The sequence below is a fragment of the Zea mays genome, chromosome 7, assembly GCF_902167145.1.
Source record: "Zea mays cultivar B73 chromosome 7, Zm-B73-REFERENCE-NAM-5.0, whole genome shotgun sequence".
Taxonomy (NCBI): domain Eukaryota; kingdom Viridiplantae; phylum Streptophyta; class Magnoliopsida; order Poales; family Poaceae; genus Zea; species Zea mays.
The window spans coordinates 180154389-180174009 of NC_050102.1; the positions used below are offsets into that span (position 1 = coordinate 180154389).

At 46.2% G+C, this 19621-nt stretch overlaps 3 protein-coding genes across 4 annotated transcripts; 1 reads left to right on the forward strand and 2 right to left on the reverse strand.

Moving 5' to 3' along the window:
* Positions 1 to 1223: 1223 nt before the first annotated feature.
* Positions 1224 to 3655, reverse strand: LOC100273326 (Tankyrase 2). Its single transcript, NM_001147767.1, has 6 exons — positions 3477 to 3655; positions 3251 to 3338; positions 2503 to 2567; positions 2077 to 2145; positions 1947 to 1996; positions 1224 to 1809 (listed from the first exon to the last, which is right to left on the reverse strand). Exons 1-6 carry the CDS (start codon positions 3552 to 3554, stop codon positions 1698 to 1700), a joined length of 462 nt encoding a protein of 153 aa, NP_001141239.1. The 5' UTR covers positions 3555 to 3655; the 3' UTR covers positions 1224 to 1697.
* Positions 3656 to 6647: 2992 nt separating this feature from the next.
* LOC103633526 (pentatricopeptide repeat-containing protein At2g34400) lies at positions 6648 to 9917 on the forward strand. Of its 2 annotated transcripts, none has more exons than XM_008655210.3 (3): positions 6648 to 7625; positions 7720 to 9140; positions 9283 to 9917. In XM_008655210.3, exons 1-2 carry the CDS (start codon positions 6745 to 6747, stop codon positions 7721 to 7723), a joined length of 885 nt encoding a protein of 294 aa, XP_008653432.1. In that variant the 5' UTR covers positions 6648 to 6744; the 3' UTR covers positions 7724 to 9140; positions 9283 to 9917. The 2 variants fall into 2 exon arrangements, with proteins under 2 accessions (XP_008653432.1, XP_008653431.1); XM_008655209.4 differs by having other exon boundaries at positions 6656 to 7625; positions 7729 to 9140.
* Positions 9918 to 10365: 448 nt separating this feature from the next.
* Positions 10366 to 13476, reverse strand: LOC103633527 (haloacid dehalogenase-like hydrolase domain-containing protein 3). Its single transcript, XM_008655211.4, has 6 exons — positions 12865 to 13476; positions 12401 to 12507; positions 11471 to 11579; positions 11208 to 11369; positions 10947 to 11120; positions 10366 to 10665 (listed from the first exon to the last, which is right to left on the reverse strand). Exons 1-6 carry the CDS (start codon positions 13123 to 13125, stop codon positions 10636 to 10638), a joined length of 843 nt encoding a protein of 280 aa, XP_008653433.1. The 5' UTR covers positions 13126 to 13476; the 3' UTR covers positions 10366 to 10635.
* Between the last annotated feature and the right edge of the window lie 6145 nt (positions 13477 to 19621).

Consider the following 19621-nt stretch of genomic DNA (forward strand, 5'->3'; position numbering starts at 1 on the left):
TCATGCTAGAGCCAGACATGAAGATAGACGGATCTTCCGATACATAAGTAAAAAATATGTACGTAATAAATATGAAGATAGACGGATAGCTTACAAAATGTAATTATTATAATTAGTTTTAATTTATTTTTCACAGCATAGAAAGAATATTTTATTATGTATACGACTAGAAAAATATAATATAAATGTATCGTGAAATCTGGTAATACTGTAGATGTAGGGATCAAATTTAGAGGACGTTGCTGGAGACGAAGAAAATATAGAGGATGAAATCTTTTAGAGGGTGCTGTAAAGTACATAAAATATTCATTTAGAGGATAAAATTTAGGGGACGTTGCTGGAGACAGTCTTAGGCCGGCAGTGGCCAGTGGGCATCGTCGTCAGGCCAGCGGCGCACCCAGCATCATTGCGGCGCCGTTGCCCTCGCCATTAGTGCCAGTCAGGCATGCAAGGCAAGCCAACCAAAATACAGATAGTACACTACTAGGTCTCTATCTCGACACACGCCGCCCGTATTTACGTATCGTACCCGGAATATATACTGTCACTGCTGCCACCTACTCACGGGCCATCCGCGCCATTAATTCCTAGTACTCGTCGTCTTCGTCTCACGCATGCCCCGGCGGAGTAACCATGCCAGCGGCGGCGGCCTCGTGCATCTCACTCCGCGCCCGCCAGGTTGAGGTCGGCACGCAGCATGCCATCCGAAACCAACCATTCATCAATGGACAGAGTGGTTGCTTTTGCTAGAAGCTCCTCCTGCCTGATCTGACACCGAGGCTGGCCACGGACAGCGACGCGCGCAGGCCTTCGTGGGTCAGGGCACAGAACCATGAGAGCGAGCTCAGCGCTTTGCTGGGGCCGTCGTCGAAGGGGACACGCGTGCAACTTGTCACGGCACAAACCAACCAGAAAGGGTCATGCACGAGCACTACGAACGCACGGTGATTCTGGCTGTGTCAGTCAAGCTGCCGAAGCAGCAGCGGTGACGGCTGCTGCAGAGACCAGATACGGATGAGGACGAGAAATCCGTCCGATTGTGTGTGTCTGTTCTGGCACAGGCGCACAGCCACGGATCGTCGCAGCTGAGCGGAACGGGCTCCGTGCCTCCGTGACACTGTGCTTTCGTCCAGATAGGCCCAACCAAAAGCGCAGAGTGGAGCGACCAACTAGCGAGTGGGGGGGCATGGTCCAAAACGCCTATGGAGGAGTATTTTCCAATTCAGTAGACCAATACAGTAGCACTAACCAAGTGGAGAGAATCCTTGATTGCAGCGTTTCATCAATAAAAACAACCCTCAAACAGGGACACGACATTGCATTCCAATTTTAAAGGCAACAAAAGCTGAATTTCGAGAAGAAAAAAAAACACAGAGGGTGGAGGTGCGGATCCCGTTTCGCTGCTACTTGGAGCCAAGGGAACCCAAAGGAAAACGAAGGTTGCCTGGGAGAACAAGCAACGGCCCTACAACATTTGTAGGAGAAAATCCTGATCTTTGACATCTGCACATCTGGTTTACAACGACAGGTCGGGTCCTCGTGCCAATGACACTAACAGGCGATTGCCGTCAGTATAGATATTGCCCGGATACTGGCCCGTCGGGGGATCCAGGTTCGCGAGTGATACAGACAGAACCGCTGGGAGATAAGAACAAGGCTGCAAGTCATTCAAAGCTCCAGGTACTCATCAGGTCCTTTTAGGAGACAGTAACGGCGTCGAGCTCGGCTTGAGCTACTGCCGCACCGATCGCGTCGATCACGTCCATCTTGCCTGTGGTCACCGCTTCGTCCATTGGCGTTTTCTCGTGGCTGCAGAACACAAATCATGCCATGAAAAAAAAAACACAATCATTGTCCAGCTTATTAATTTCATACACAGTGATGGGAAAAAAATGCATCCATGATGATGTCGCGCCGTGAGACGTGGTCGTTTAGATTGAGTTTACCTGTTCAGAGCACTCACGCTAGCCCCCGCTGAGATCAAAGCCCTGATTACCTGGGTTAGTTAAGCAGCAGTGTCACTGAATGTATTTACATCTGCACGGGAAAGCAGAACAACGAAGCTACTAATTTTACCTCTATACGTCCATTAAGGCATGCCCAGTGGAGTGGTGTGTTCTTCTCCATGTTGGTGGCATTAACATTCTGAATTTGAAGTTATGCAGTCACAAACCGAACTTATGAGACTAGTCCAAAAAAAACAAAATGAAACTTCAAAGGGTTCAGGCTTTGCTTGTGGTTAACTTGCATGGTGTCTGACTGTCTGTAGTAGAGATATTTCTATTCAGGTTAGATTGATTAGTGGATCTTTTTCATAGCTGGTAGTCCAATCAAAATGAAAAGGACCTCAATTGACTTCCAATAGAAATCGGATTGTCCTTTCTCTGATAAGGAAAAAAAACATATTGCGACAGGGCCTAGAAGTAGTTGAAATTATGAAACGATGACATCTAATCTTGTCCGACATGTTAAATTATTGTACAAGAAAAGGTAGCTTTATACCGCTCCATTTTGAATCAAGTATTCCACCACAGCAAGGTGACCATTGGCAGAAGCCATGTGAAGAGCTGAACGAAAATATGGAAAATGTTAGTTAATGACCACTAGCACAAGAATTTGACATTACTCTTTGATGAAAACCCAGCCAGCATGTCTTCCAGCGGGCTTCAGAATTCATATGAGCTTTAATTATTCCAGTTTCTCACAGTTTAAGAGCTTCGGTAATATATTCAGTAAGGAAACCGGCCATTAAGTCCGTCAGCAGGCTTTAGATGAAATTTAACTAATCCAGTTTCACACAGTTTAAGAGTTTAGGTAATCTATTCGGTAAGAAAACCAGCTAACAAGTCCATCAACAGGCTTCAGATGAAATTTAACTGTTCCAGTTTTGCACAGTTTAAGAGTCTAGGCAGTCCTTTGGTGATTTGTAACTAAATCATACTAGGTTGATAAGACTACGAACGGAGACAAAAAGGCTCATTGACACACTGTAGAAGTGTAGAATGTAGGACAGTATAAATCTTCAATCAAGGAGCAACTGTACCTCAGTTAATATATACTAGTTTATTGTTCACCAAACAGATATGCATACTGCATACTTCTACAATTGTACTACATAATTCCACTTTATTCTATGCAAGTGTATGACAGTCACCACAACTGAACTGAGCCCTGTGTTATACTCTTGTAAACAGCGAAGTAAGATCACTTAGGGCAGTGGATGAGTCCGTAGAATCGAACCCAACCTAACCTGTGCGGCCTTGCGAATCTGTGGAGTCCAGCGAGACACCAGCGGAGAACAGGGCGACGACGTCCTCCAAGTCGTCGTACCTAGCGGCCTGGCAAGTTAATGGAGCCAAGTACCCAGCTCAGTATACAGTAGAGCATACGAACAAGGGGAACCAGAGCTCGATGATAAGCCGGTGGCGGAGGAGGAGGTTTGGGGTTGGGGTTGGTGTTGGGGCTTAGTAACTTACGTCGATGAGATCCTGAGCCTGCTCAGCGGTGGTCACCGCAGCCGCGGCGGCGGTCGGTTGCGCCAGTTCGACCCCCATCACCAGGCGAGTAGCTGAGTCGTCGTCGTCGGCGGCGGCGGTCGCGTTGTTCTAGCGCTTCCTGTACGCGTCGACTGTCGACGCTAGGCACTATATCGGCCCAGCCCAAGATCTGCATTGTTTGGGCCGTTTAGATGTTTAGAGAGGGAAGGAACTACGTGGCTCTTTAGATGTTTAGGTGAAGCAGCTCGATCCATGAACTGGGTTTTTCATTGGGAATTGGGATCGAGGGCCGGGCTTTTACGAAATTATAAGCATTTCTTTATGCGTTGCTACGAAAATTGCACGTAAATAAAAAAAACTAGTCGATTGTTCGTGCGTTGCGACGGCTTACAACAATACCGATGTAAACTATCCACACAAAAAAATCAAGTTTTTTTTATTGATTGTCTCCGTTTTCCGTATAATATTTTTCAAAAAAAAATCAAGATTTTTTATTAATTGTCTCCGCTCTCCATATAATATTTTTTTATTTGGCTAACTGATGTTATTGTTTACTCCATCCAATATGTATTGGTACAACACGGCCAATAAAGTGAACGATTAGAAGGGAGTTCACAATATCTAACTGAATGAATAGAGATTATAAAATGACATGATTCCACCATACATAGGTCAAATAAGAGAAAGTTTGTGAGCTCAAGTTTCTAAAATAAGTCACATGAACTCAAACTTATAAAAAAGATAAATCAAAATATGGAGTGATTGCTAAAGTAAGACATCAATAAAAACTGGATGCGCTCCATATAAATTATAATACTTTGTAGCAATCACTAACGTTTAAAATCAACAAATAACATTTTATTTTACTGTTAGTGTGACAAATTATTGTTGCTCCATCCAATTCAGCAAACTCAAACACCATGGAGTCCATTGCGCCAATGTGGTCTCAGAAACGACCTAATACTTGTAAGGGCCAAGAACGAGGTGTCGTGCTTGGGCTGTAGCCTTGGTCCGTAGTGCTGGCCGGGCCCTACACGATTATATATTTTTATTTTACAAAAAAACGTATATATATACAATTTATATTCAATATTAAAAACATTTGAGTATGATGTTCTACTGGTTAGACAACTTTATCCAGTGTCTCACACCCTTCTTCTATCGGGGCATGGGTTCGAACTCCACCTCCTTGCACCGTTTTTTAATATTTTACGCTGATTTAATCAAATGAGCTGACAGACTAACGGATTGGCCCGACACAGTCAGCAGACGACCGTTAAAACTGGTGCTTTAAGCATATTATAGATAAGATAAGTTTTATCTCAGCTCGTGTGTTATAACAGTACATAAAATATTTGTCAAAATGTTACTGTGCAACGATTTTATAAAAACGAACACCACATATATTATCAATCTCAATATCTAAAAATAAATTTACCAACAATATCCTCTATATCTGTCCTTTACAGTCTCCTCTAAAAGATTTCATCATCTATATCTTCTTTCTTTCCAACAACGTCCTCTAAATCACGTCCTCTATACTCAAATATTTATATTAGAGGCATTTTTTATTTTTATTTTTTGTACATACGTATTTGTCATATTCTCAAATATATTGTACATATTTTAGTTTTGTTAAACCGGTTATTTGAAGTATTCAAATGGATAGAGAACCGTTTAGAGAAACTCTATGTATAGAAAATTCAGCAGCGTCCTCTAAATTTAGAGGATCGTTTAGAGGACGCTGCTGGAGAGCGTAGAGGACCATTTGATCCTCTATATTTAGGGTACAGAACCATTTAGAGTCTCTTGCTGGAGCTAGCCTCACAATCTATAGCTAGGGATGAAAACGGACGAAAAAACCCCTCTCCCGTTTCCGTATCCGCATTTTATCACCGGAAACGGGATCGAGTCCAGAATAGTCGGGAACGGAAACAAGAGCGTAGTAAACAGAATTGCGAAAACGAACGGAAACGAAAATACTAACAGAAACTCATAATTTAATACACATAGAAATGTTATTGATGTTTGACTAGTGATTGGTTGGCAGAACAATAACATAAAACAAATAGATATAGAGAGACAAAATTCTATTGTTGTTTGGTTGCTACATCCGATGTTTTTTAAGATTTTAGATCACTTGTCATTTGAAAAAAAACCCGGTGGTTACAATGGTCAATTGTGCTATAATTTGTCACCTAAATACACGAGGATTTAGTTTATATACTAATGCATATTAAGCTCATCCCATATTTGTCAAATACGGAATAAATACGGATTCAATCCGGGAAAAAAAGGATCCCGCAAAAACGGACGGAATAAGCCCTCTCTCGTTTCCGTCCCGTTTCCATATTTTTCCGTAAATACGGAAAAAATCGGATCAAATATAGAAAACAGTACGGAACGAGATTTTTTCCGTTAGTTTTCAACCCTATCTATAGCATAACACCAGAACACTAAAAAGTTATCTCTCATGGTAGTCTAACGTCTGTATGTTACCTTTTTGGCTTGATGTTCTACTTATCGGTTCAGAATCTACAGTTGGTTGAGTTGTTATTTGTATTTGTTGACTTGTTATTTGTATTTCCTTTGGCATCGTATTTACTATAGCACAAGAAGCAGGAACATCTTGGAGACGGTGGAGCAACCAATCTATCACACTCCTTATCTTCTGAGCATCCTCTACTTATTAACTTTCCGAATTTGAAGCCCTGTCATGATACAGAAATGCAGAAAATATTACTTTCTACTTCATAAAATAGTAGTCATTTTACCTCATAATTTTTATGTCTATATTCAAATAGATGAAAATAAACCTAGACGCATATTTAAAATGCATACATCAAGTATTGTGTGAACCAATTAATTAACTAAAACGGATTTTAATTTAGGATCGGAAGGAGTACACCATAGATGATGCAGTTAGTAGCTTCATGAATGTAAGTAAATCTTCGAAGCATGACCATAAGGATAATAATTCTGTAGCATATTTGTTACACGTTTTCTTCATAAAAGTTAGTTTAAAAACCTTATTTTTCCAAAGGTTTTTCGTTTTACTAAGAAAAATTAGTTCATTTTCCTTTAAAAAATTAAAAATCCCATAAAAAATTGGGCTTGCCAAACTAGCACTAAATAGGCACTTCGTACAACAACCGACATCATTGGCCAGAATTCCCTTCACAAAGCTCAGACCACAACTGAGTCCTGACTCCTGAGCTTTGTCGACATCCACGCCACCTTCAAAGCAATGCATTCCGCCGCCTCCACCAATACCACCGCCTTTGCCGCCGCCGCGCTCTCTACGCTCCTGTCGCGCTGCCGTTCCCTCGCCTCCGTCAAGCAGCTCCATGCCCACATCCTCGCACGTTCAAACAGCCCATTCCCCTACAATCATTTCCTCTCCAAACTCCTCTCCCTCTCCTGCTCCGCCTCTGCCTCCGCCGCCAACTATGCCCTCCTCCTCCTCTCCTCCCACCCGGCGCCCACCGCCTTCACCTACAATGTCACAATCCGCTTATTCGCCTCATCGCGCCCGGACACCTCCCTTCGCCTCTTCCTCAGCATGCTCCGCGCCGAGGTCCGCGTCCGACCCGACGCATACACCCTCCCTTTCCTCCTCCTCGCCGCGGCGCGCTGCCCGGCACCGGCCCTCGCCCGGTCCGCCCATGCTCTCCTCGAGAAGATCGGTCTCGGTGACCACGACCACACCGTCCACTCCCTCATCACCATGTACTCCTGCCTTGATGATCACCTCGCCGCGCGCAGGGTGTTCGACGGAATTTCCCACCGGGATGTCGTCTCTTGGAACTCGATGGTGAAGGCATACGAACGGGCAGGGATGGTGGCCGAGGTTGAAGGGATGTTGCGGTCGATGGTCACCGAGGGCGCAGTGGCACCCAATGGGGTGACTCTGGCGGTTGTGCTCACAGCTTGCAGGGACGCTGGCAATTTGGTGCTTGGGAGGTGGGTGGAGGAGTGGGTGAGGTCTGCGGGGATGGAGGTGGACTCGCTCATTGGGTCAGCACTTGTGGGGATGTATGAGAAGTGTGGAGAGATGGCAGAGGCACGGCGTGTGTTTGATGGCATCAGACACAAGGATGTCGTGGCATGGAATGCCATGATCACCGGGTAAGTATATGGCGACACGCTTATGTTATTGTTGCAAAGAAATGCTGATTAAAGATCCATTTTTTGGCCTGATAATTTACAAATGGTATATCAGCTGATGCAGGTATGCGCAAAATGGCATGTCAAATGAAGCGATAGCCTTGTTTCACAGCATGAGGGAAGCTGGGCTGTGTCCGGACAAGATAACCTTGGTCGGTGTCCTCTCATCCTGCGCAGCAGTTGGTGCACTGAAGCTTGGAGTTGAATTGGATACGTATGCCATGCGCAGAGGCCTCTACAACAATGTCTATGTAGGAACAGCCTTAGTGGACATGTATGCTAAGTGTGGAGATCTTGAGAAAGCCACGCATGTTTTTGGGAAGATGCCATTCAAAAATGAAGCCTCATGGAATGCATTAATCTGTGGACTTGCCTTCAACGGTCGAGGCTATGATGCCATTCAGCAGTTTGAACTAATGAGAGATGAGAAAGGACTCCAACCAGATGATATCACATTCATAGGTGTGCTTTCGGCTTGTGTACATGCTGGGCTACTCGAGTATGGCCGCCAGTTGTTCAATTCTCTGACACCTGTTTTTAAGATCATTCCTAGAATTGAGCACTACTCCTGCATTGTTGATTTGTTGGCACGTGCTGGTCATTTAGAAGAAGCATGGGATTTTATTGAGGAAATGCCTGGCAAGGTAGATGCCGTCATGTTAGGCGCTTTGCTTGCTGCTTGCCGGAAATGCAAGAACACTGAGGTTGGTGAGAGGGTCATCAATAGGATTATGAAGCTGGAGCCATCAAACTCGTGGAACTACGTGGTGTCATCCAAGATTTATGCAACCTCAGATAAAATGGATGAATCTGCAAGGATGATAGGGCTAATGAGGGAGAGGGGTGTCAACAAGACTCCAGGGTGCAGCTGGGTTGAGGTTAATGGAAAAGTTCTTGAATTCTATGCAAGCACTGAACCACAGCATGGTGCGGAAGATATGTATCAACTCATGGGCGTACTGGTAAATGAGATGAGACTAAAGGGATATGTTCCAAACCTTGATCTGGTGTAGCACGTAATAAAGCATATTTCCTGTTCTTCTTGGAGCAAAAGGAATGACTTATGCTAATTCACAGGAGGAGGAAAATCGCAAAATGAAATAAACAGAGGAACGACAAGAACAGCAGCAGCCAACAATATGATGGGATACCATACTATAATATAAAACGAAAAAGAGGGAACACCCAAATGCTAAACCTCAATAGCTGATACTCTTTGCCTGATTTCAACTTCTTCCTTAATGCAGTGAACCATTTGCAGCGTGCTAAGCAATCGTTATTGACAATTATTTACCTTCTCACTTGTTCAATAAAGTGTGCCGCATGGAATCTCTCATTTGGCTATTGGGACCTTTTTATGGTCTACTTCCTATCACCACCACCAAGTCAGTTTGTTTGTAAGCTGGGAAGATAAGAGTCCAGTTACACCGTGTGGCTCCTTAAATACGCACATGATTTTTAATGTTACAGGACAAGGTGAGGTTGGCAACTATTGATGGATCCTTACTTCTAGAGTTGCGCTGAAGCTATCTTTTGTTCGCTTGTTTTGTTCTTAGAATACTTTGTTTTGTGCTAATTTTGTTCATCCACTTCCTGCATATGGATACTAATGGGGAAGAGGGCAAGAAGAGCGTGGAGACGCACAAGATCTACATCGCTGAAGCAGGTGCACCCTGGTATTGGAATCCCCTGCGAGGTCATGTCTGTCATGAACTCGCTCATCAACGACAACTTGCCGGCGAGGCTGCCAAGTTCATCCGCCACAATAAGATGGGCACCATCACATCCCAGGACATCCAAGGGCATCAAGGCCGTCACCAAGTTCACCTCGTCTTTGTCTTCTTCTCCCGTGTGACTGTCTTCGTGTGAGTAACATGTTGGTTGGTCGGAGGCTTGGCTGTTGTGGTCTCGCGTAATTGCCGCGGTGGCTTTTTGGCAGAATGGAATGCTATGGTTATGTGAATGTTGATCTCTCAGCACTCCGTACACCTGCTTGCCACACTGTTTTGGCCATTGTGTCGGGGTCTAGATTGGGACTGACTTGAGAGTGTTTCAGGTCTGTTCAGTTGGGTGTTCTGGGGCCATGCAGTCTGATTCAGTTCAGCGTTTCCTTTATCGTACCTGCTCAATGAATCTAATACCAGATCCGAAAGAGTGATCGCTTCTTCCTCATTGAGTAAAGGGTTAACCAAGCATATGATTGTTTGCTGTACCTCAAGTTTTCAGTCGGATATCAGTGCATAGTTCCTCGAAGGGCCTTCCGTTCAAAATCGTAACTACATGTCACAGTCACACCATATGAGAAGCACGAACCAACGGTTACCTATACTTGTTGCACACATTTTATGCAAATAGATTTTGAACATGTACCATGTCGAATTGCCATGACACATTTGGTGAGAGTTGGTGTAGAATTTTAGGCCGCAAACGGAGCCTCCGTTCGGCCAACAAATTCTAAAACCATTTAGCAGTGCGTGTAAATCATAGCCGCCCGTGATCCGTAAGGAATGGCTAAATTAGTACCACCTCCGATCTTTTATATTTACCGTTTCTTAGTGCAAAATTAAACTATCTAGCGACAACTAAAAGTTATGGAGAGAATAATTCGCAAAGCAATTGATGTGACCAAATCGATATGTCGTGCACGGCAGGCGCCAAGAGTCAGTCGCGATTCTTTAGCTGTTGAGCAAAAGAGAAGCTTTCGCCATTATTTGTGTGAGTTTGCTGTTCTTGTTTCTCTGTATTGCATTTTAGCTGTCCTTTTTGGTACCCTCTTCTCTGTGAATTCAACCCGGACAGAGCTCCTGCACATCAGTATTTGCTACAGGGAAGCGTGGAAATGCACATCGGTATTTGCTACAAAAGGCCTGGCACAGTCGCACACAGGAGAAACTGATGCTCTTGTTATTTCTCTTGGGAATATGTACAAGACGCCCGGGGTAAGTGGCGCCGACCGAGGAGAAACAACTTGCTACACCTCAACTCCGATCCTCTCCGCGATCTGCAATGCAGTTTACAAACAGATCAGCGCAAAAAAAAAAATCACGCTTCGGAAAAGCGGTGAAGATATAAAAAAAAACGGCTGCAGGGGATCCTGGGCCAAGCTATGCAATGCCACTGTTTGTAAATCTAAATCCTGATGAATTCGAACAGAAAACATATAGCTGATAGATGTTGAATCACTGTAAACTAAACTAGGATTTGATTTGTGCTAGGTAGATTTTAGATCCAGCGCCATGGAAATCGATGAGAGTGTTCAACAACAAGAAGGAAAAAATATACCTCCTTGAAGGAGTAAACGTCACTGCCCCAAAGCCAGGCATCGCAGCCTGCATCCCTCGCTCCCCATAAGTCGTTCCTACGGTCATCACCAATGTGCACCGCTTCTTCAGGTTTCACTCCTAGCAGCTCGCAGGCCTTCAAGAATATTGTGGGGTTCGGCTTTTCTGCTGCAACCTGGAAGTTGAGCAGCATCCAAGGGTCAGAGTTTAGCCAGTAAAACAAGGTCATCCATCCAAGGAATACTCTGAAACGGAAACCAACCTCAGCAGACACAGCAACTGCGTCGAACCAGCCGTCGCATTTCAGCGCCTGTAAAAGCGGCCGAAGACGAGTGTCGAAGTTGGACACGATGGCTGTTTTGACGCCAGCCCTCCTCAGCGCCTCGAAAACACGTCCAGCGTCTGGGTCGCAGAGACGCCAGGCCTAGCAAACGTACCACATCTCGTAAGCTTAGCAAACACAGTAGTAGTATATACCAAAAAGGAGAAGGCCAAAACCCGGTTCGATTGCACACTGTATCTCACCTTCTCAGTTGTGTAGTACTGGTACAGTTCCTCGAAATACTGTAGATCTGAGCAGCCGGTAGATGAGCTCACTATATGTTGCCAAAAGGGCCTTCCGTCATCGACATACCTGGAGAAACCCAGATGCGTTAGGATTGGGATTTCAGTTGCAGTCCAACTGTTCAAGTCCAAGCAATAGCGTGGTCGGGAGGGCTGCAGTGCAGGGCTCCCAGGCACAGCTCTTTTTAGTAAGATAACAAACGCAAATTAGTTCGTTCTGCTTGTACATAAGTGGGCAGGCAAGATGAGCTGAAGACAAATGAAATGAAAGAAGCAGTACTACTTTGGACCACCGCCCAGGTGATCAGATATGTTGAGAAAAATCGGTGGCCATAATTATTGACCAAGATATTTCTCTTGATAGGTGTAAAGAAAGAGCCTGGAAGTACTTTATCATTATGTAGGAGTATGCTTGAAAATCACACAAAACCAGATCAAGTGACTTTTGTCAACTGTGCAGTATTTGTTGTCCTATAACGCATAAACCTACACCCTTGTAGATGCAGGAACCTAGGAATGAGTGTTCCTTCTTTTTTGGTGGGTGGGGGGTATTTTTTAGCAGTGGCATAAATAAAGCAGCAGAACTATGCTGTTTGGGAGCGAATCCTGTTCTCGGGACCAGATCTGGAAGATTTGTGATGATACAACTATCCCAGTTACTGACTTGTTCTCCCAGCTATAAAATTGCTTACGGCACTAAATTTCCCCTGGTTTGCATGCAGGGAAGCACTTCGAATCTGGTTGTTCCAAAAGATTGAAGCCTCTGAAGTGAACGATCAGCAGCTTGTAACCACTTTTAATACCATAGGTCCAGGATTCGTTTGAATTTACGCAAAAGCACGAGACATGTGTCAAACTACGATGAACAGTCACAAGTCGAGTGGGGCTTACCTCAGACGCGATCGACCCCATGGCTGCGCATAAGCTAGCCGGTACCGCATCAGAATCTCATCCTCTGAGTAATTCACTCCGTACTTCTGGCCTATCGTCCTGTACACCTGAAATAGACGTTTGTTTGTATTTAAAAAAGCAGACATCAGAATACATACTTAATTAATTAAACGCGTCAGAGAGAACAAGAACATGTTGTGCAAGTGCAACTCATAGCTCCTCCTGGGTACGAAACAGCCCGAGACCGCATATACAGTGGAGAGAAACAGCAGATGAGATCAACTCCAGTCACCCCGCGCGCCACACAGAGCGCGCATGGCTGAGCCGAAATCAACCTGCATGCCGCAGCAATCGCTACCGCCCGACCGCACATGCAGCAGCAGGCAACGAACCGGGCACGCGACGCAGCCGCGAAGGACGCGAGCCAGAGAGCGAGGGCGGGGGCGGGGGCGAGCGGATCGGACCTGCGCCATGGGCTCGGTGGGGGCGAGCAGCGTGCCGGCGGCGTCGACGAGGATGGCCTTGTGCGTGATGTCGCCGTACATGGCGCGGCGGTAGTCGTAGTACTCCCGCGCGCCCAAGAGCTCCCACCTCGCAGCCCCCGGGCCCGCGCCCGCGGCCACCTCCGCCGCCGTCCCGAGCGGCCGCCTCTCGCCGCGGCCGCCCGCGGCGAGCGCCGGCTGCAGCACGGCGGCGGCGACCGCGCGTAGCCGCGCCACCGCCATTGCTTGCGAGGCGGCGAAGAGGAGGAGTGAGGGAGGGAGGGAGGGAGGGATGGAGTGAGGTCGATGGCGTCGCCGTGCCGTGGGCTCCTGTGGTCCTCGGAGCAGGGGGGGCTAGTGGTGGCGGTTTATAGGCGGCGAAGGCGTGGCGAGTGGTGTGGTGACTGTGATGTGAGGAGGTTTATAGGCCTTGCTCGTTCGTTCGTTCGGCGGCTGGGTTTTTTCAATTTCAGGTGGTGTTTGCAACTTCGGATCGGATGGATCATTTATTTGAACATGTTTTTGGTTTGGTCAGAGTTGGATCATCATGAAAACATGGAGGTGACATATCAGTCAGACAGTCACCACCAAGATTTGCAACGCTTTATTCGTGGATGGGTCGTCGTGGATGTTTGCAAACAAAATTCCAGCATATTTCTATCTTTTAGTATATCCGAATAGAGTAGATGGATTGGATAGAGCATGGCACTTGCTTTCTGAATCTGAACACCGACTTTTGGAAGTGCTCTTCTGCTCGATCAGGTGGGAGGAGTGAGGTTGGTTGGACTCCAGACCAAGTCGCTCGAAATTATTGATATATCAATTCTTTTATTCATTCGTTCGTTCGTTCCAATGGACACGAAATAAAGCCGTTTCCATCAACATGAGTCCGCATGCCACAGAGCCAAATGGTTTCTCGTCCTGCCACGTCCTACGGCTTTGTCATGTACCGTCGCGACGACAAAAGCAGCACAAAGTTATTACCTTATTATTCTTTAGCTTGCAATACACATCACCTTTGCATTAGCTTAGTTTAGTTTAGAGAGACCAGGTTCGTGCTCTCCAGCTTGGTTGGTAGTGTATGTAGTATCCCGTCGAATTTTTTTTAATGGACCGCGCCGGAATACAAGGAAAATGTTTCACGTACGATCCACCTGAAGTAACACCAATTTCAAACATATGGCTGTTGTTGTCTCTTGTTCTGAACTGTAAATTATGAGTCATTACATGATTTTAGTCGTATCAAAGTCTATCACTGGAGTAGTGTATCAGCGCTCCAAATTTATCAAGACATCAACCCCTCCCCGCTTCGGCACCCGTTCCAAGACGGGTCTGGTGCAGCCGGCAACGTTCCAATTTCGAGAGAAAAAATGCTGCAGCCGCCCGACTACAAACCAGGATGGTTACAGCCCCTCACAAAAAGAAGGATAGACCTTACCTGCAGATCCACTAGGTAACGTTTTATCTACTTTTGTGAGGTGCTGCAAACATCCTAGTTTGTAGACGGGCTACAGCAAAAAAAAAATTCCCAAATTTGTGAGCGAGTTTGTTAAACCTGGTTGCTAAACTGGACACACACCTCATCGGTCGTGTTTTTTTTGCAAACTACTGGTGGAGTAGCTGGCTAGCGCTGCAGCTAAGATGTTAACTGAAAATTGATTTAGTTATTAGCCCACCTGTTTGGACAGTTGTACAATTACAGTCCCCGGAGAAGAAACGGACACCGACTGCAGTTGGTACGCTTTATCCGAGTGGTGGTCTGAACAGATATCATTTTCCCGGCCGTGCTCGCTAGACGTGTGGCCGCGACGCCGCGACCTCGCAGCGCGCACCGTGGGCGCGGCGGCGGCTCCGAGTCTGATCGCACCCGTGGCCGGCCGGACATGTGGCCCCCACTCACCGAACAGGGATCGCTCGGCCGCTTCGCTTGGCCCAGACGCAGACGGCAAGCGATCTACCTGAACCACAAGCACCCCCCGTTTCCTCCAACTTGCGAGCGAACGAACGATGCTGTCAAACTTAGATCTTCTGAATCAAATTTCTGCGTCGTCATTGGAGTGTGAGATTCAGGCCACATAAACTCTCCTTTTTTTCTGTAGAAGAGGAGAGAAAAGATTCAAGCCACATATTTTTTTTTAAAAAAAAAGAGGAGGGGGTGAAAAGATTCAGCCTCGGACCACAAATACGCGGCAAACTCGCATCGTGTTTTGAAACGGCAAGCGAACGATCATATCATCATTACCGGTATATAGTTAGTAGTCTTGTGACGCTAAACCCAACCCGCGTCTTGTAGCGAGAAAACCAGGCAGAAAACGCTCCCGTCGTCGCTCGTATTTCCGCGCTGACCCCTGACAAACCCGGCAGCCGGCACCCTCCTCGACTTCAGAAAAAGAAGGGGAAGGGTGATGGAAATTCGCCTGCCACTCGAAAACCAGTGGTGGCAGACGAGCCGGCGGGAACGTGCGGCGGGGGAGGAGCAGGCCACACACGGCCAGCCGGGGGGTGTCGCCGTCGCCGTCGCGGCGGGCCGAGTCGTGCGCCTCTGCGCTGCGCGCGATCAAATACTTGGAGGTGGAGGCGCGCGTCTGCGGGTGGGTGGGTGGGAGCGGTCCTCCAGGACCAGGAGGCGAAAAGGATCGCTGCTCCAAGGCGCAAGCGCAAGTGGTCCGTCCGACCAACAGCTCGGAGGCGGGGGCAATGGTCATGTCGTGGCTGTGGATGCTCCTTCGGCCAGCCGCCGTCAGGAGGGTCCCACCCGGGAGATTAACAGCTCTGCTTTCCGGGGTTCTCTTCCTATCCAGCTATCCTATCCTGATGGGGCGACTGCGTGCGACGACGTAGGGACAACAGTTCCGGCGTCCGAGTACGATCCATCGTCAGCCAACGGATTGACACAGTCGCTTTCGGCACTCATACCGTAGACGCATTGTTGCTACTGTTGGGGACCTTCGGCGTCCGAAGGTCCTCAAAAACAGAATTTAACAGTATTTCTGTAGTACAATATGTGAACAGGTACCCTCAGACTAAAATCGGCATTGCAGCAGACCGGAATAATACGAAGCTTGATACAGAGCCGAAGGTGTTGAGCAGGAAAGCTTCGGCGTAACAGCAGAGAGTGGAACCGACTTAAAGATGAAAAGGCTATTCAGACCTCAATAGATTACTATAGAGTTATTGTCAGATGTAAAGGGCATGAATGTAATTTTGTAAGGGCTGTGTCCCGTGTCTATAAATAGGTGAACAGTATCCCCGTACTGTTCACACTGACTTGGCATTCGCTTTTTGCGTCACGCTTGTACAATCATTTCCTTCCGATTGAAGGTACACCTGTTGTTCAATAATATTTTTGTTTATACTCAATAATAATAAATGATTGTTCATGTTTTCCTTTACATTCTTCATATTTTATCCTTCGTCATTATTTGATTAATTTATGAAGGTATGTCCTTCATAACCTTCGTCCGCAAGTCATTATGTCCTAAGGGAAATAGTGCTTCGGAGGACGAAGGGCATTAACGATTAACATTTTCTATGTTGCCTTGTTCTTAAACTCTTAGCACTTGAGAACAAGTCCCCAACATTGGCGCCCACCTCCGGTGAACTCACTTCCATTTCTTGAGCTTTGAATACCTTCGACGAGCGTCACCTTCGTCATGCCGCCGAAGAAGGCTTCAACAACAGGAGCTGGCACACTGCAGTCGCTGGATCCCAATCAGGATGTTATTTCTCTTAGAGAAGCCCGAAGCCAGAAAAGGAAGGATGTCAGTCCAACACCTCCGGATGATGATCTTGATCAGGAAATTCAAAATTTGGAGATCCTTCAGCAACAAGTTCAGCGCAGGAAGGAAAAGATGGCTCGTCTAGCTGATCTTCAGAGACAGATAGATGAAGCTTCGGAAGAGGTCCGTCATTTCGTTCAAGACGATCAAACCCGAAGGCCTCCACGCAGAGAGCTTCATCAGGAAGATTTCCGCAATGAGGACGACTGGTATGAAGATCTCCATCATGGAAACTTTGCTTTTGATGATGCTTCTCCTCTTTCAACAGAATTGCAGGCTACACCTTGGCCACAGACTTACAAGCCACCCCAGCTTCCCATATATGACGGTCACTCAGACCCGAAGCAATTCCTAATGAGCTACGAGGCAACAATATCTTCATACGGTGGCAATACGGCAGTCATGGCAAAATCCTTCGTCATGGCCGTCAGAAGTGTTGCTCAGACCTGGTACTCTTCTCTTCGGCCAGGGACAATCACTTCTTGGCAGAAACTGAAGGATATGCTCATAACTAGTTTCCAAGGGTTTCAAACAAAGCCGGTCACTGCTCAGGCCCTTTTCCAGTGCACCCAGGACCACGAAGAATACCTTCAGGCATATGTCCGAAGGTTTCTGCGTTTAAGGGCACAGGCGCCGACAGTGCCCAATGAGATTGTCATTGAGGCCATGATCAAGGGGCTTCGGCCAGGGCCATCAGCGCAGTATTTTGCCAGGAAGCCACCACAAACGCTGGAGAAGCTGCTCCAGAAGATGGATGAATATATTCGAGCTGACAATGATTTTCGCCAAAGAAGGGAGGAGGCCTTCAGATTTTCTGAGATGACCAGGGGCTTCGGAGGAAGATTCTATCCGAGGCATGTCAGATCAATTCATAATTCCAATCAAAATGATGATAAGGGGAGCCAGCAGCAAAGGCCACAGTACTCCTCACAGGCTTCGGGGCAACAGCAAAGCTCCTTCCGACCACCAGCTCCAAAAGGCAGAGGCGCCAGGGGCTTCGGCGGAAGATTCGGGGATCAACCCAGAAGAATATTTTGCTTATTCTGTGGTGAAAACAAAGGTCATACTACCAGGATGTGCCATGTTACCATTCAGAAGCAAAAAGAGATAGCCGAAGCTGCCGCGCAGCAGGCTCAGCCGAAGCAGGTCATGCACACTGCTTCGTATCATTCGCCTTACATCCCAGAATATGTAGGCAATCACCCTGCAGCTTCTGTTGCTTCGGCGAGTCAGCCTCAGGCTTCCTGGCAACAACCTCCGCCTCCACCACCGCTACAACAAGGCCAGCAGCCAGAAGGGGGCCAATATACTCAAAACCAACGGGATTTCAGAGAACAGTCCGAAGCTCGCACAGTTAATAGCACTGTGCCAGAGTCAAAGCACATCTATTGACAAGTATCCTACTTTGATAGAAGTCTTCTCTATTCAAGTTTCATTTTTCATGTAATAAAGAACACTTTTTAAACTTCATGTAATGGTTTTGTCGTTTGCCACGAGGAAAGTAAATTTTCTTCACAGGTTCAAATTGTAAGAATTTGCAAGAGAAGGGCGAATAAGCTTGCCTCCACCACGATATGTATTTTTCAGAGCAAGGAAAAAGTCGTTCTAAGGGACGCAGAGTAAGCTTGCCGAAGCTACAAAAAGTCGTTCTAAGGGACGCAGAGTAAGCTTGCCGAAGCTACAAGAAGTCGTTCCTAAGGGAGCGCAGCGTAGGTTTTCTGCTCCAAAGTCGTTCCTAAGGGAATGCAGAGCTAAATACCGCCGAAAGTAAAAGGCGAAGAAGTTCCAAAGACGTTCCTAAGGGAATGCAGAACTTACAGCGAAAAGTCAACGCTGATACCGCCGAAAGTAAAAGGCGAAGAAGTTCCAAAGACGTTCCTAAGGGGATGCAGAACTTACAGCGAAAAATAAACGCTGATTCCGCTGAAGTAAAAGGCGAAGAAGCTCCTAAGGGAGGCTTATAATGAAAAAGTCAGTATTGATACAAAAGATTGTGCTCCATTGCAGGAATGTGCGTATCTTCGGCACAAAAAATCATTTTGCATAACATAACATCATCACATCATTTTGCATAGCATAATCATCATACATCATGCGGCATGTGGCACAAGAAAGGGGCATGTTATCGATCTTCGGAAAATGCTTTGAAAAAGGGCAAATCATGCCAAGTTACAGGGAGAAACAATATTGATCTTCGAGGTATAGCTTCGGAGATTATTTTTACGAAGCTTGGATATTTCTTATCAGAACACTATGGATATTGTCGTGATAAATGATAAATTCTTCTTCACGAAGCATGAAAAGAAGGGAAGGTGTTTTTTCGTCGAAGACTCAAAAATGGTATGTGTTTAAAGTTTCATGCATCGTAAAGAATTGAATCATAAAACAAGTATATTACATACAGGATTACAGAATATTACACAAATCATATATCAAATGTTTTTTGCAATAGCACTTAGTCTTCCCTAAGTACTATCTCTGCAGCTTCGTTCAGCAGTCGATCGACAACCTGATCCATGATAGCTTCGGCCATCTTTTTAATTTCGTCGTCATCTTTAGGCTGAGGGCCCGAAGATGCTTTAGTAGGATCTGAGTGAGGACGGGATACTATTACATCACTATTACAGATCGCGAACGAACTATAAAATTAAAAGTTATAACGCAATGAAAACTATTCGTTAGTACCTATTTGCCCTTCGGGCTCTGCGTTTTTCTCAGCAGCCTCGGCTACTTTTCTAGCCTCATGAATCACTTTCTCGCTTTTCTGAATGATTTCTTGGGCCATTTCTCTACCACCGTTGTCCCAGATGTCGGTGAAAAATTTTCCCCCAATCGCGCTAGCTTCGGCTGAAGGATCTTTTATATCTTCAGTGGACAAGGTGGCTTCGGACTGCGATAAAATCTTTACATGTTCACATCCTTTCCCCTCCAAAATGGTGGCAATCCCTCTGGCACCAGAA

What these genes read in the sequence shown, in the direction of transcription:
- LOC100273326 (NM_001147767.1), bottom strand. Translation starts at nt 3,554, where the DNA reads ATGGGGGTCGAACTGGCGCAACCGACCGCCGCCGCGGCTGCGGTGACC. An exon ending in AGGCTCAGGATCTCATCGAC is followed by an intron (nt 3,339 to 3,476) that starts GTAAGTTACTAA and finishes TTAACTTGCCAG; the next exon opens with GCCGCTAGGTACGACGACTT. An exon ending in AGCGTGAGTGCTCTGAACAG is followed by an intron (nt 1,810 to 1,946) that starts GTAAACTCAATC and finishes TGTGTTCTGCAG; the next exon opens with CCACGAGAAAACGCCAATGG.
- LOC103633526 (XM_008655209.4), top strand. Translation starts at nt 6,745, where the DNA reads ATGCATTCCGCCGCCTCCACCAATACCACCGCCTTTGCCGCCGCCGCG. An exon ending in TGGAATGCCATGATCACCGG is followed by an intron (nt 7,626 to 7,728) that starts GTAAGTATATGG and finishes CAGCTGATGCAG; the next exon opens with GTATGCGCAAAATGGCATGT.
- LOC103633527 (XM_008655211.4), bottom strand. Translation starts at nt 13,125, where the DNA reads ATGGCGGTGGCGCGGCTACGCGCGGTCGCCGCCGCCGTGCTGCAGCCG. An exon ending in CCACCGAGCCCATGGCGCAG is followed by an intron (nt 12,508 to 12,864) that starts GTCCGATCCGCT and finishes CGTCTATTTCAG; the next exon opens with GTGTACAGGACGATAGGCCA. An exon ending in TGGGGTCGATCGCGTCTGAG is followed by an intron (nt 11,580 to 12,400) that starts GTAAGCCCCACT and finishes GGGTTTCTCCAG; the next exon opens with GTATGTCGATGACGGAAGGC.